The 14,908-nt window shown below is 43.8% G+C and overlaps 1 protein-coding gene across 1 annotated transcript in view; it reads left to right on the top strand.

The window, feature by feature from the left end:
• The window catches only part of LOC139405953 (R-spondin-2-like), a 78,415-nt gene that overhangs the window by 24,345 nt on the left and 39,162 nt on the right, over positions 1-14,908 (top strand). Inside the window, exon 3 of the mRNA XM_071148408.1 lies at positions 11,016-11,204. Within this exon, the coding sequence (XP_071004509.1) occupies positions 11,016-11,204 (189 nt within the window). The remainder of the gene's footprint in view (positions 1-11,015; positions 11,205-14,908) is intronic.

Below are 14,908 nucleotides of genomic sequence, written 5' to 3'. Positions count from 1 at the left end.
TACATTTGGGGGAGTCTGTGTTTCGGGCCATATACGTTTAGTATAGTAATATGTTGACCAAGTATATTACCTGTAATCAAAACAAATCGTCCTTCAGGGTCTGTATCTTGGTGCTCAAATATAAATGGGATATTTTTGTTTGAACTAAAGAAGAAAAGTGCACCTGGCCCACCCAGTCCCACTTCAGCATGTTCTGTTGAAGATAAATGGGTCTCCTGTAGCATAGCAATTGAAACCCTTTCCTTTTTCAAGAATGTAAGAATTTTCTTCCTCTTGACCACATGCTCACTGCCCTGAACATTCCAGGAGACTGGTTTAAGTGAACCGTTTATGTTTTCAGTAGTATTAAATAATAACTTAAACCAGACTAAATAGTGTATCACAAAAACAAAACAATTAATAAAACATTTGTGTAACCCTAAACTAAAATTAAACATAAAAATACAATTTAGAAAAACCCAGATGCCGAGTCCCCAAATGAAACGACAGACCCCGAAAATGTTTTCTGTCACATTGCTAAAAAAAAACGACATGTTTCACCCTGTCCTATGTTGAATAAAGGGTAATTAACATTGATCTATGGACATGTGGATGAAAAATGAATAGCCTAGTTGTTTAAATTGTCCTAAGCATTAACGCTATTGTATTCACGTGCACGAACACACACACCATATAGTCACATGTAGCCTAGCCTATATATTACATTTAAAAAAAAATACAAATTGCAAGCCTGAAGTAAATGAACATAGCCTAGTAATTACACCCCTTTCCCTACCGTGAGGCCCAACTATAGTAGCAAATTAACAGTTACGTCATAGGGCTTTGACTTATTCATTCATGAAAAAATGAAAAAGAACCTCAGTTCTATAAATGAAAAGCTTAGTTACATTACACCATAACGCTTATTAGCTGTATACCATGGTAGACTGTTCCATCCCGAGCTAGACCAATAGGGCACCCTTAATAACATAACTAGCAGCCTTCACAGATCTGGGTTCTGTGCCGCTGTTGAGTGGATATTGTCCCGGTAGAAGGTGAGCGCAGACTGGGGGTCGTCAAATGTGTGGCTAGCCCCCTGGAAAATAATCCTCAATTTAGCCGAGTGTATATCAGGCCAAATCTGACTCCTGCCTTGTGAAGGTGGGCTTTCGCATCTTTGTATGCAGTTTGGCGTCTTGCCAGATCTGCGGAGTAATCTGTTGAGATATGGATCCGCTTGCCATTGTAGTTCAGCTGCCCTCTTTCGCGAGAGATCCAAAGATTTGGAGGTAATATAGGCGGACTAGCATTGCTCTGGGAGGGCAACCGGGCTGTGGATTTTCTGTCAAACGTCTCTCTGCCGAGGACGCCTTGCAGGAAAGAGGCCATGAACTCAGTAAGATTATGCCCTTCCGTCCCTTCTGGGATTCCGACCACACGTATGTTCTTTCTCTGAGAATGGTTTTCCTGTTCACCCAGACTAACCTTTAGCGTCACGTTCTCGGAGGTAAGCTCGTCGTTTTTGGTCTCCAAACTCCAAACCGCTTATTGATGTCGGTCAACAACGTTTCCATATCCTTTATTTTTGGGGGTTTGTGTCGCGATAGTTGTATGTCATAATCTCAGCTCATAGACTTGACACAGAGGAACAAAGCTGGGTCATGAAATCAGAGCGTGGTCTAGCCATTTCTGCGCGGATGGTGACAAGCGTCTCCATAACGTTGTGTTGCTAGTTTTCATCATGTCTTCTTGTTTACCGTTTCGTATCGTTTTCCCGGGTTGCAGACGTATCCAATAATGCCACCCAAATGTTGCTAGAGCCAGTAGGTGTGCAAAGGTTGTTCTCGTTTTGATAGGTAAAAGGTTCAAACATAAAAGTGTCAACCCTTTGTGGAGAGGCCTCGGAACGCGTCTTCACGTAGCCATGTTGAATCCCCCGAGGAGTTATTTTCAATCGGAGAAACCAACTGCACGTGTAACTGAGCAGTCCGTTTTTACTATATCTCTGCTATGCTCGACTCTTGACAGGTCGTCATTGCAAATAACAATCTGTTGTTCAATGACTTACCTGTATATGAAAGTTTAAATAATTAAATAAAAATAAAAACAGAAGTATAGGATTGAATATTAGTCAGGCCTTGAGTAAAATATGCTTTTCGTTAAGGAATACCAAGGGCCTCTTTTATAAAGAGTATGTGAATAAAATCTTGACAGTTGTGTTGTGACACAGTTTGAATTCTAAAAGGGAAAGGGCTTATAAGGACTGATTGGACTTGGTTAAGGGAGAGGAGAGTATATTAATCAGTCATGGTTTGTTTGAGTAATTGATTGATTGATTGAGTGAGGGAGGCCAAAGCCAGAAATAAGCTATGCTGAGGCCTACTGTAGGCCAGGAGTCTTCATCTTGTGGCCTGCAGGCCAAATCTGCCCCACAAGTCAATTTAATGTGGCCTGCCAAGGATGTGTATCCACATGACATTGAGTCAGTGATTCTATCAGGGTCATTTTTCTCTGCATGGAAATGAGAACACATGCTAGGTACAGGCTGTGCCACAACTCTTTATGCCCACCCTATTCCCTATTATAAGCTGCAGGTTCCTACTCATATAGCTGCCTGTTTTCCTCATTGCTTTGGAGATCTCTAGCTCCTTTCAAGTGATGTGATCAAATCTCTCCTTGCCTGCCTTGCCTGGTGGGTCTGTGTTACAGGAACACTTTGGCTATAATAATACGTCTGAAAACAAATGTGTTTGCTCAGACACATGCTGCAAAATCATTATAAGCAGCAGAATTGTCCTAAATTATAAACATGTGCATACAGTACGATCTGTTAAAGTAAACTCTGAAAAAAAAACATAGATCCTAAATCCTGACTGTTTCCAGCTGGAAAGGAGTCGGAGCTGAGTCCAACATATTTTCTGCTAAATTGGAACAGAAAAGTGCCTTCAGCGCATAGGGCTGGTGTCCCCCCCCCCCACCTTTCAGATTTTCCCCCTAATTTTGAGCGAAGTGTGATTTCCAGAACCGTGACAAATAAAGTCATATGCTTAAAATGTGGGTGGTTTGATGTCCTTTTCCATGTACCGACTTTAACAAGCTAGAACAATGTGTAGCCGTTCCGGGGGCTGGTTAACGTTGGGTGGATGGTCTGTGAGTTTTACCCTGTAGAATTGGCTGTTCAGCCTCTCGCTGCCTCAGCGTGTAAGCCTCGAGGGTTACGTGGTTTGAAGAGGGATACAGCGAGCGGTCGCGTCTCCAAGTTCGATACGAGGCCAGCCTGTTGGTGGTTGTGATGGTGTCCCGCACGTCTCTCGCCCAGGGGTAGCACATCCAGACCCACTGAAATGAGAGGGATACGGCTTCTCTCTTTTTGACTGAATAACAGTAGGCTTATACCATCATTGCGGGTAAAAAAAAATAAAAAAAATACAATAATCGCCTAGATGCTATGAAGAAAAGTCCACATATTTAGTTCTGTTGGCGAAATGTTCTTCTCACCACATAAGAAGAGTGAACCTCCTAACCAGGCTGCGGCTTTGTGACATATGAGGCCTGAGGTTTCCCTGCACTGTGTCCTCCCTCGCCGTTTGCATCCAATATGATTGGATCCATACATTAATCTAGAGTAGAACTCTTCTAAAACCCTGGTTAGCTACTAGGGATATAGCTATCCTAGTGTTATTAGACTGACATACCAGTGCCCTCCTGAGTAGCTAAGGAGACATATAAGGATATATATAACCTGTTGTGTTTGGTGCGTTTGACCCTGAATCCCCTGTACTGTATCATTAGCACAAGTTTCCCAGTCACAACAGTTTGAGTAAGAGTTTTCCCCCTCTACAGATGAACATTAGTCATTAATCAGACCCTGAGTGGGTTTTGATGCATAGCAGCTTTAGTTACTCACTTAGGGAAAGCCCAATGATGAGAGAGAATGGATCCCTGGCCCCGGCACCCCTCTTCCTCTGCCCTCTCATGACATCCCATCTATCTCTGCCTCACACAACTTCAACAAATGGGATCAACAGTAAATTAGCCTTATTAATGTGGGTGGGATGCTCCCTTTTACATTTCCATTCCAGGCGGTGGATGGATCGAGGGGTGAGTCAGTGTGTGATTCCTACAGGGAACAATCAAAGTTTTCACATAAAAGAAACACCAAAAACGGATCTGCAATTTGCCTTTTTATGGTTCATAAGTTGCAGAAAGTTATAATGAGTCAGTGTGGTTGATGATGTCATGGAGAGCGGTAGGTGCGTGAGAGGCAGGAGGTGGTTGGCTCAGACCAGGCCCGGCTAACTCCCCTGCCTGCATGTGGGGCTTTGGCAACTGCCGGTGATGCCCATTACGCTTGTTTCAGAGTCGTTAAACGTACCTGAGACAGACTGTGTTCCTTCTGGATCTCACAGTGGGCCTAATTGCTCCTGAGCTGCGTTCAAAACAAACCTCCCAGCAACAGCACCGCTGCCTTGCTGAATGAAACCACTACCCTCCAAACATGTTGTCATCATAACTCACATTATGGGCCTGTGTTTTGCATGAATGGAGGACCAAAACTTTGTTCACCTGAATGAACTAGAATGTCTCTCTCCAAACTGGGCAGTGCATCTGGAACTCTGTTGGAGGAACATGGTGCCTCTCAGTTTAAATTAGATTTGATTTCATAGTCTGGAGCCTGAAATCATTGTTGAATGTCGTAGATATTGCTCTCATTCATAGATCAAATTGCACAGTTTGTTCTACCAGAACTGCTTGTTAAATGGAGTCTCAATGAAGCCCAAAGAGCGAGTCAGATGAAGAATGATTATTACTCAACCCAGGCAGTTGAATCGTAGAAACTTATCAGGACTTCCCAGCAACACAAAAACACAACACACGTTGGTTCAGTTGAGAAACTCAGTGTAGTAGAATTGAGGCTGCTAATAGAGTGGAGGACTTCAGGTATATGTACAATTGCTCCCTGCATTTCTCACACAGGCACATACAAGGAGAACCCTCAAACCCACCACAGCAAACAGTTAGATGTCTGTGGCAGGAGAGGGGTTTCTCACATTATCTACTGTATGTGGTGCCAGTAGAAGACCAGTATTAACTAGCAGCTATATGTCAGTCCCATTTCACTGTAGAACCGTCACACTCCAAATTATTTGTAATATTTGTCTTGTCTGCTCGGTTGGCTTGCTGTGCTAAGGAACCATCGTGGTAGTGTCTTCTCCAGCGATGTTCATAGAGGCCCTGGTTTTTGTAAATGCAATACTTGAGGCACAGAGGGATCGTTAGATAACCATCAGAAGTGGGGACTGCAGAGATGTTTTGTTTTAAGTCCTATTTATTCTGTGGTTGAAACTGCAAACTATGTTGGTTGATCATGGAGAGGGAGTGGCATTTGTAATGGTGTGTTCACTGCTTACATTCTCTCTCTCCACAGTTACAAAAAACAGGCTGTTCCATGGCATCCATAATCTCACGATGACCATTTCGGCTAGGTCTATGTTCTGGTGATGAAAGATGACATGAAAGAAAAGACCTGAGCTACTACAGACGCCTTGAAAAAGTCTAGCATGTGAACATGTCAAAATATGTTTTGCATAGTTGATTGGCTGGTTTCAAATCTATCTGCTGTTCGGAAAACTATTTATGTACGAAGTGAGTTGCAAGTTCACACAACATACCATCGCTGTGCGTTTTAAAGCTCACATGGGTGCCAAATTAGGTTACGATGCTGTCATTTTCAGCGAGCCCGAAATTCCTCCAGACCGACGCACTTTGATCGTCTCCTCTCTAGTGTGACTTGAAAACATGGCTATAAATGCTGTTTACACATCAGAGCCCAATGGCATTCACTGTTTCGGGTTGGAGGCCCTGTATTATGCGAGCTAAGGGATTAGAAGCTTCTCTTTTGATATCTATCTGATCACTTCGCCATGGATCTATCTCCCCATTGGCACAATGTCTCTCTCTACAATGCACTGGGCTGCCGGTGGTGGATGCCATATTCCTCTAGAAAACCCCCAAATTGTTGATTTTCTAAACTTTGTTTATTGGGATTTTTCAAGGATATTGTTGGATTTCTGCACGAATATTGTGAGAGGTTTGTATCTTGAACATATGTTCCTGCTAAATATCCATGTCTTATGAAGGCATGAAATTGGAGAGAACTCGTTTGGACACCTTGTCGTCCTTTTTTGAGCTTGTTTCATGTTTGGTTGACATCGACGTGTCTGAGAACTGATGAATGACTGAAACCAGCTGGCAATGTTGATGTTTGAATGCGCCTGACACCGTTCCAGTAGGTCGAGTTGAGTTGGACAGGGCCACTCCAAACAGGCAGACGGACAGACAGACAGACAGATAGACTTAATCCTTGCCTCCCCTCTGACAAACCTGCGGGCTGTGCTTCGAATGCACTCCAGACTTCGACCTGATCCAAAGAAGTCTCCAAAGAACAGTTACCAACAACAAAAAAATCTTGCTCGCCTGCAGAGTGTTTCCTTCCTTCCTTTCCATTTCTAACTGTAGGATGTGGGATCGGCATCGGATCCAAACAGTGCATGCATGGTTGTTGTTATCCTTAATCAGCATGTGTTGCAAGATTAGCAACGAGCAAAACATTTTTTTTTCCAACAGGATCAAAGAGGAAAGGCATGGAGTGTGAGCCCAGAGATGTGATGAAGCGATTCACTGACAACTTTCTCGCTGATTGATTGACCAGTGGGCTGAGGTGATCAGGCATAATGAACACACAGTTAAATGGCTACTAATAGAAGGCGGTAGGCCTTCAACCAGTAAAAAGAGGTGAGCCAGAGGCGCCGCTGGTCAGATCAAGTGAGTAACTAACCCGCCCAGATGACGAAAGAAAGGGACATGCTTTGGGATAGTAGTGACCCGCCTTCGGAGCTGTTAGAACCCAGAACCCCTTCTCTCCCAACGGGTGGGAAATTAACTCGCTAACTTCTCACAGTTTCCATTTTCATTCCATGCCCGGTTTCCCCTGCTCTCAAAGTTGTGTGTTAGCAATCATGTGTGGATGGGGTTTGGGAAAGGGGAGTACATTTGGCCAATTTACAGTGGATGTCAGGTCAATGTAAACATGCCCAGAGTGTATATTCTACGTTAATGTATGGCTGTGTGAGGCGATGAGGAAGAAAAATACTCCCGTTTATTTTCTCTCCATATAGAGAGATTGACACCATGAAGCCAGATATACAGTGAGCTTCAAAGGTATTGGGACAGTGACACATACAGTTGGAAGTCGGACGTTTACATACACCTTAGCCAAATACATTTAAACTCAGTGTTTTCACAATTCCTGACATTTGAATCCTTGTAAAAAATTCCTTGTCTTAGGTCAGTTAGGATCACCGCTTTATTTTAAGAATGTGAAATGTCAGAATAATAGTAGAGAGTGATTTATTTCAGCTTTTATTTCTTTCATCACATTCCCAGTGGGTCAGAGGTTTACATACACTCAATTAGTATTTGGTAGCATTGCCTTTAAATTGTTTAACTTGGGTCAAACATTTTGGGTAGCCTTCAACATGCTTCCCACAATAAGTTGGGTGAATTTTGGCCCATTCCTCCTGACAGAGCTGGTGTAACTGAGTCAGGTTTGTAGGCCTCCTTGCTCGCACACTCTTTTTCAGTTCTGCCCACAAATTTCTAGAGGATTGAGGTCAGGGCTTTGTGATGGCCACTCCAATACCTTGACTTTGTGGTCCTTAAGCCATTTTGCCACAACCTTCAAAAGATGGTTGGGGTCATTGTCCATTTGGAAGACCCATTTACAATCTTTGTTTTTTATGGCGGTTTTGGAGCAGTGGCTTCTTCCTTGCTGATGGGCCTTTCGATATAGGACTCGTTTTACTGTGGATACTTTTGTACCTGTTTCCTCCAGCATCTTCGCAAGGTCCTTTGCTGTTCTTCTGTGATTGATTTGCACTTTTCGCACTAAAGTACATTAATCTCTAGGAGACAGAACGAGTCCCCTTCCTGCGCTGTATGATGGCTGCGTGGTCCCATGGTGTTTATACTTACGTACTATTGTTTGTACAGATGAACGTGGTACCTTTAGGCGTTTGGAAATTGCTCCCAAGGATGAACCAGACTTGTGGAGGTCCACAATGGTTTTTCTGAGGTCTTGGCTGACTTCTTTTGATTTTCCCATGATGTCAAGCAAAGAGGCACTGAGTTTGAAGGTAGGCCTTGAAATATATCCACAGGTACACCTCCAAGTGAGTCAAATTATATCAATTAGCCTATCAGAAGCTTCTAAAGCCATCACATAATTTTCTGAAATTTTCCAAGCTGTTTAAAGGCACAGTCAACTTAGTGTATGTTAACTTCTGATCCACTGGATATGTGATACAGTGAATTACAAGTGAAATAATCTGTCTGTAAACAATTGTTGGAAAAATTACTTGTGTCATGCAAAAAGTAGATGTCCTAAACGACTTGCCAAAACTATAGTTTGTTATCAAATTTGTGGAGTGGTTGAAAAACGAGTTTTAATGACTCCAACCTAAGTGTATGTAAACGTCTGACTTCGACTGTATATGTTTTTTTGTCTCTGTACTTCAGCACTTTGGATTTGAAATTATACAATGACTATGAGGTCAAAGTGCAGCCTGTCAACTTTAATTTAAGGGTATTTTTCATCCATATCGGGTGAAGCGTTTAGAAATTACAGCACTTTTAGCACGTAGTACCTCCCCATTTTAGATGACCAAAAGTGTTGGGACAAATTCACTTACATATGTATTAAAGTAGGTCAAAAGTTTTGTATTTGGTTCCATATTTCTAGCACGCAAAGATTACATCAAGCTTGTGACTCTACAAACTTGTTGGATGCATTTTTTTTGTTGTTGTGTGTGTTTCAGATTATTTTGTGCCCAATAGAAAATAATGGCAAGTAATGTATTGTGTCATTTTGGGGTAACTTTTATCGTAAATAAGAATAGAATATGTTGCTAAACACTTTTACATGGATGCTACCATGATTGTGGATTGTGAATAATAATGAGTGAAAAGGTTACAGAGGCATAAATATCCTACCTCCCAAAAATGCTAACCTTCTCTGTTATTGTAATGGTGAGAGGTTAGCGTGTGTTGGCGAGAGGTTAGCGTGTGTTGGCGAGAGGTTAGCGTGTGTCGGCGAGAGGTTAGCGTGTGTCGGCGAGAGGTTAGCGTGTGTCGGCGAGAGGTTAGCGTGTGTCGGCGAGAGGTTAGCGTGTGTCGGCGAGAGGTTAGCGTGTGTCGGCGAGAGGTTAGCGTGTGTTGGCGAGAGGTTGTGCTTCTGTATCTACAGCACCTCACTCATCATTATTCACGATTCATTCAGGACTATCTGTAATCATGGTAGCATCCACATTAATGTAGAAGTGTTTAAAAACATACTATATTCTTATTTACAATAAAAGCGTCTCCAAAATGACACTACATGATTTATCATTCATTTCTATTGGATACAAAATATTCTGAAGCACAACCAAAAAAACAAACAGAAAATGCATCCAACAAGCTTGTGGAGACACGAGCTTGATGTAATCATTGCTTGCTAGGAATATGGGACCAAATACCACATTTTTGACTACAGTTCGGAAATATCTTGAAATGTGTTATCTGTCTGACGTATTGAGGTCTCTGCTCGTTGCTGAGTGAGTAGTCGTGCAGTATGGAGATGAGCAATCAGTGATGAATAGGCCACGGAGTACAGTGGGTGCTAATCTGAACGTGATCGACGAGGTGTCGGGGTGAACTTAATCCCTGGAGACGATCACAGACACACTCTGATTAACACTTAAGCTCAGTGTCTCTGCTCTCTCTCCATCTCATCTCTCCCCAACACAGATTTGGTGTGTAGTCTGCCAGGCGGGTCTTCTCTGTAAATCCTCAGTACTCTGCTTCAGTCTTCAACACTGCGTAGGAAGAGTGAACCCCATGTCAAACACTGACATCTCCTTCGTGCTGCTTCTCACATGATTACACACTGTTGTTTATAGTTCCACTTAGCAATTTATTGTCATCTTTAAACGGGTTGGAGATATGTAATATGCGAAATCATGGCCAATGGAGAAACATGCTCTGTTCAGTCAGTTGACTTCTCCTCTATGATTTTTTTATTAAGCACTGTGGTAAATTGCCTATTCGGTGGAAGCTGTTACCCTATATCTGCCTGTGATATTTAAAACTTGGCTCCGATCGATAGCAGTGTCTCTCGTTTGCAGCTATTGTGTTCGCCCAAGGACATTTTCTTGTAAACGGGATCGCTACGGAGTTTACATTAAGAGACGCTTATTGTGGAATGGACTGGCTGTTACTGGCTCCTTTGTCCTCCGCCGGCAACTCGATCCGGGCCCAGAGTCAATGTGGTTTGGGGCGTTCATCGGCTGTCTCAACACAGCGTCAACACAGCGCTCGGGAGGGCCAGTTCTGACCAGAATGAATGCAATGTTCACATTCAAAACCAATCAGTATTCAATGTTGCAGGGGGCAACCAAAGTTTGCATGAATGACAAATTGCTGAATTAGACGGATTTCCTACAAATTTGAAAATATCTTTGTTACATATCTGTTACTATTGTTTGGCTTTATACTGTGTGATGGACTTTTCAACGGCTGACTTTTTCCTCTGGTGTAGTCTGTTTCCTCAACTGTTGTCCTCAGCTCTGAGGCCATCCGCAGTTTTGTCTTACCACCGTGACAGGACAATGTTGTTGTTAGGCCAAGTGAACTCAGCTGCACTATCACATGTTAGTTACAGTAGTTACAGCGGAATATACTATAAAAGGCAGTTATCATTCATACTGACGGGGCCTGTATTCCACACTCAAACTCAAGCATTGTTCCAGGTTTTTTTTCCCCTTGCCACTTTGCTTTTTGGTGGTCTAAACAGAGCTACTGTATGGCACTTTGTAAGTACATTTGTAAGTACATTTGATCGACTGATTGATTGATTGCTTGATTGAATTGCTTAACATGTAGTCGAAACTAATCACACTTTCTGTTTGTGCCCTCTGTCTCTCGTCTCTCTCCTGCAGCTAGCTATGGCGTGTACCCCATCTGCAAGGGCTGCTCGGTGTGCTCCAAGGACAATGGCTGCGTGAACTGCCAGCCCAAGCTCTTCTTGTTCCTGCGGAGGGAGAGGATGAGGCAGTACGGCGAGTGTCTCCACGCATGTCCGACGGGATACTATGGCATTCGAGCTCCGGAGATCAACACGTGCTCCCGTAAGGCCTCCCTCCTTCATCCCCTCCGTCCCCTCCATCTATCTCCTCTCTCGTCACATGATCTATTGTCACGTTCACACGCTCCTTATGCAGGGAAGAGGGAGACACACATGCTTCACGTTTTGAACGGCTGAACCTTTAACACAGGTGGATGTTAGTGCAGAGACTTTATTAAGAAGGGCCTTTCCTCCAGGGGCGACCAGTATAGGCCCGGATGTGGGATCTGAGGCTGGAGATGTCTGGTTAATCCAGGCTTCTCAACCAACAGTCTCACTTGGTGAACATTTTAGAGGCTCGTTAGAGGGTGTTGTGGATGGGCTTCAGAACGAAGGCTATTCAAACGTACTTAAACGGGCTGTTATTCAAGTTCCAGGCATATCTTGGTGTTTTGTTTTAATGGAAGATTAGTAACGCTTACCAATAGTTTGTAGACTTTGCACAAACGGAACGCTGCCATGTGCAGATTAAAGCGAGCGGAACAGGTTAAGGCACTCGCAGAGGGCCGGGGGATGTCATTCTGAGGGAAAACTATCCCGATGATGATGATGAAAAAACATCAAGCATATTAGATATTTCTATTCATCCATGTCAATAGTATAAATGTATGTCATTTTTTTTTGTGGGATTTATGTACTCGTGTGTTCAACGTGTTTTCTGTGTGTAGTCAGCTGTATTCGATATCAGGATTGTTTTGGTCTCATGACAAACTTAAACAGACACCTTTAGACGCAGATCTTGTTAATTATGTTGTCTATATTAAAAACCGAAAGGGGAAAAACTAAAACCCAACAATGGGCAAAAAATAAATAAAATAAATAATAATAATACAATATCAAATTAATTAAATGTATCCCTCTCCACTCCTATTGGACCAGGCTGCGCCCCCATCTCATAACCTTATTTTAACATGGAGTCTGGCTTGAGAGAGACCGGCTTTATAGGTTTATAGAGAGCCCGAGGCGTTGGCTGAGTGTTTCATGTGAAAACTGGGAAAGAACTTGAACCCATTGGGTTCTGTTAGCCAAACTCCTGACAGACATGCTGAAATGAGGCCCCAGAGGAGCGTGTCAGGACCTCTAGGCCCAATAATCCAGACGCGCAGCAGACACCGGAGGAGAAACCATTTTGCTGCTTACTCGCTCGCTCTCTCTCCCCAAAACCTCCATGCAAATACGTCCGCTGGTTTTGTCAGTCAGAAAAATAGAGCAGATTGACGACTGAAATGCCTGGCTTGTCGTAAACTGCTGGTATCAATTGGATTTCCCCCCTCCCCGAGACACCCGGTCTCCCCCTGCACACACATGCTCATCTCTCCATTCCCCACAATAAAAGAGGAGAAGGAAGGGCCTGCAGTCATTTCACCCTCTCTTTACAAGTCAGGGAAAATCAGAGGAGAAAGACATTTTGTTCTTCAGCGGATAGTAATTCTTCCCCATCCCTCCCCACACCGTCTCTCTGTCCTGCGCGAAGTTTGATTTTAAGCGGTACTGACGTGCGGCACCAATGTGTGGCAAATTAATCTGAGTCCTTTTCAGAGCAAACTGCTCCCAGAACCAAAATCTTACCATTGTCAAGTAGCATCAATTCTCGGCGGCCAGGTCTTCTTTGATGTGATCGCAATTGGAGCCGTAACTTTGTAATCCCACTTCGCATTTGACCTTCCTCCTTAAGTTGCACTCTTCATGTAATTTCCACTAAACAGTTTGGGTCTGTCGGCCATAACGGGACGTTCTATCAGCTCGGCTCTACGAAGCTAATTGTCGGGTCACTGGGAACGATTTGTGGGCTGACAAGGCAGCTGGATTCTCCTCTGAGCTCAAAGACACCGGGGTTCCTCCCCGCCACCAGTGCCCCAGACCCAGAGCCAGTGCCTGCCCCTGTTCTCTAAGAGGCCCGGGAACGTGGCATTACGTCTCTGTTATCATGGTCTTTCAAAACAGCCTCTGAAATCACTTAAGGAGCAGCTGCTTATTATTACACCAGAGTTTGTCTGTGTGATCTTATCTCATTCAAGAATGTTTTGTGGACTGCCTGGGTAAAGGAAAACCAAAGCCACACGATAGAGAGAGAGGTTTACACACTCACTCCCAGGCCCAGCCGTGATGAGGCTGGAACCCCATGGCTAAGTTCCTCACTCTCTTTCAGCCGCCACTTCACAGCTTGGCATTAGGAGAAGAAAGAGTGTAGCCACACACTTTAACCTGTGTGCCAATGTGCAGTAAGACTAGGTGACTGAAGCTAACCAGGCAACTGAACCAGCCAGTGGCTGAATTTAGAAGAGAGAGGGGGAAAGTTAAAGGTTGGGAAATGTGAGGGGAGGAAGATGCCTGATTCAGCGTAGTTTTTTCTCAAATTCATTTTTCTCCGTGTAGTTTTTCCAGGTTTCATTTATTTATTTACGTTTTCGGTCTCTTAATCACACTTAAAAAAAAAAAATAGAAAACACACTCAACTGTATGTTCACAACAGTGTTTTACCCCACCAGGAGAACACTTTTAAGGTCTGGGAAAAATCTAAGAAATATTGGTGTAGTTACCCTTTAATGCAAGTGTGCACCAGCCATAGACGTTTGTTTGGTTAGCAGTGTTTCTGTAGCACTCATGGGATTGCAGAGTTAGCTAAACAAATGGCTACTGGATTGATGCAAATCATCATGATATCATTCTGCCAGGTAGGTACTTTGTAGTTAACATTTAGTTAAGAAGGTTTTGGTCCCAGCAGATGATTATCATTAGCATTCATGCTAATGGCTACACAAACTAGATAAAAGCGCACTGTACACAGCACAGACGAGGGCATTCATGTGCCTTTTGAGAAAGTTGCAGGAAAATACAAATTACTGATGCATTTTGTTCATGGATTTTTTATTTTATTATTATTTTTTTTACCCCTTTTTCTCCCCAATTTCGTGGTATCCAATTGTTGTAGTAGCTACTATCTTGTCTCATCGCTACAACTCCCGTACGGGCTCGGGAGAGACGAAGGTCATGCGTCCTCCGATACACAACCCAACCAGCCGCACTGCTTCTTAACACAGCGCGCATCCAACCCGGAAGCCAGCCGCACCAATGTGTCGAAGGCTACACCGTGCACCTGGCAACCTTGGTTAGCGCGCACTGCGCTCGGCCCGCCACAGGAGTCGCTGGTGCGCGATGAGACAAGGACATCCCTACCGACCAAGCCCTCCCTAACCCGGACGACGCTAGGCCAATTGTGCGTCGCCCCACGGACCTCCCGGTCGCGGCCGGTTACGACAGAGCCTGGGCGTGAACCCAGGGACTCTGATGGCACAGCTGGCGCTGCAGTACAGCGTCCTTAACCACTGCGCCACCTGGGAGGCCGTTCATGGATTTTCAATATCTAGTTAATTTCCTACTAAGTTCAATAAATGATTGAATATTGCTGAATTCAGTTTTAATGTCTGGCATACGTGATTCCGTTCGCGTTTTGCGCATCTCTCTCTCTCTCACTCACTCTCACACACTCACACACACTCACACACACACACGCCTTTCAGCAGCTAATGGTGAAGAGTTTGATGTGATCTGTAAGTCCAGTTGCAGTCATGGAGGCACTTATCAGCTCAACAGGCTAATACTGCTCTCTGCTCATCTGTCTCTATGTCAACCTCCTCTACCAGGGACATTTCTAAGGATAGAGATTCACATATGCTTTATATACAGCCCAGTCCTGATAAGTGCACA

The sequence above is a fragment of the Oncorhynchus clarkii genome, chromosome 3 (genome assembly GCF_045791955.1).
Source record: "Oncorhynchus clarkii lewisi isolate Uvic-CL-2024 chromosome 3, UVic_Ocla_1.0, whole genome shotgun sequence".
NCBI lineage: Eukaryota > Metazoa > Chordata > Actinopteri > Salmoniformes > Salmonidae > Oncorhynchus > Oncorhynchus clarkii.
The sequence above is the reverse complement of the archived record's forward strand: the minus strand, read 5'-3'. Positions and strand labels throughout refer to the sequence as shown.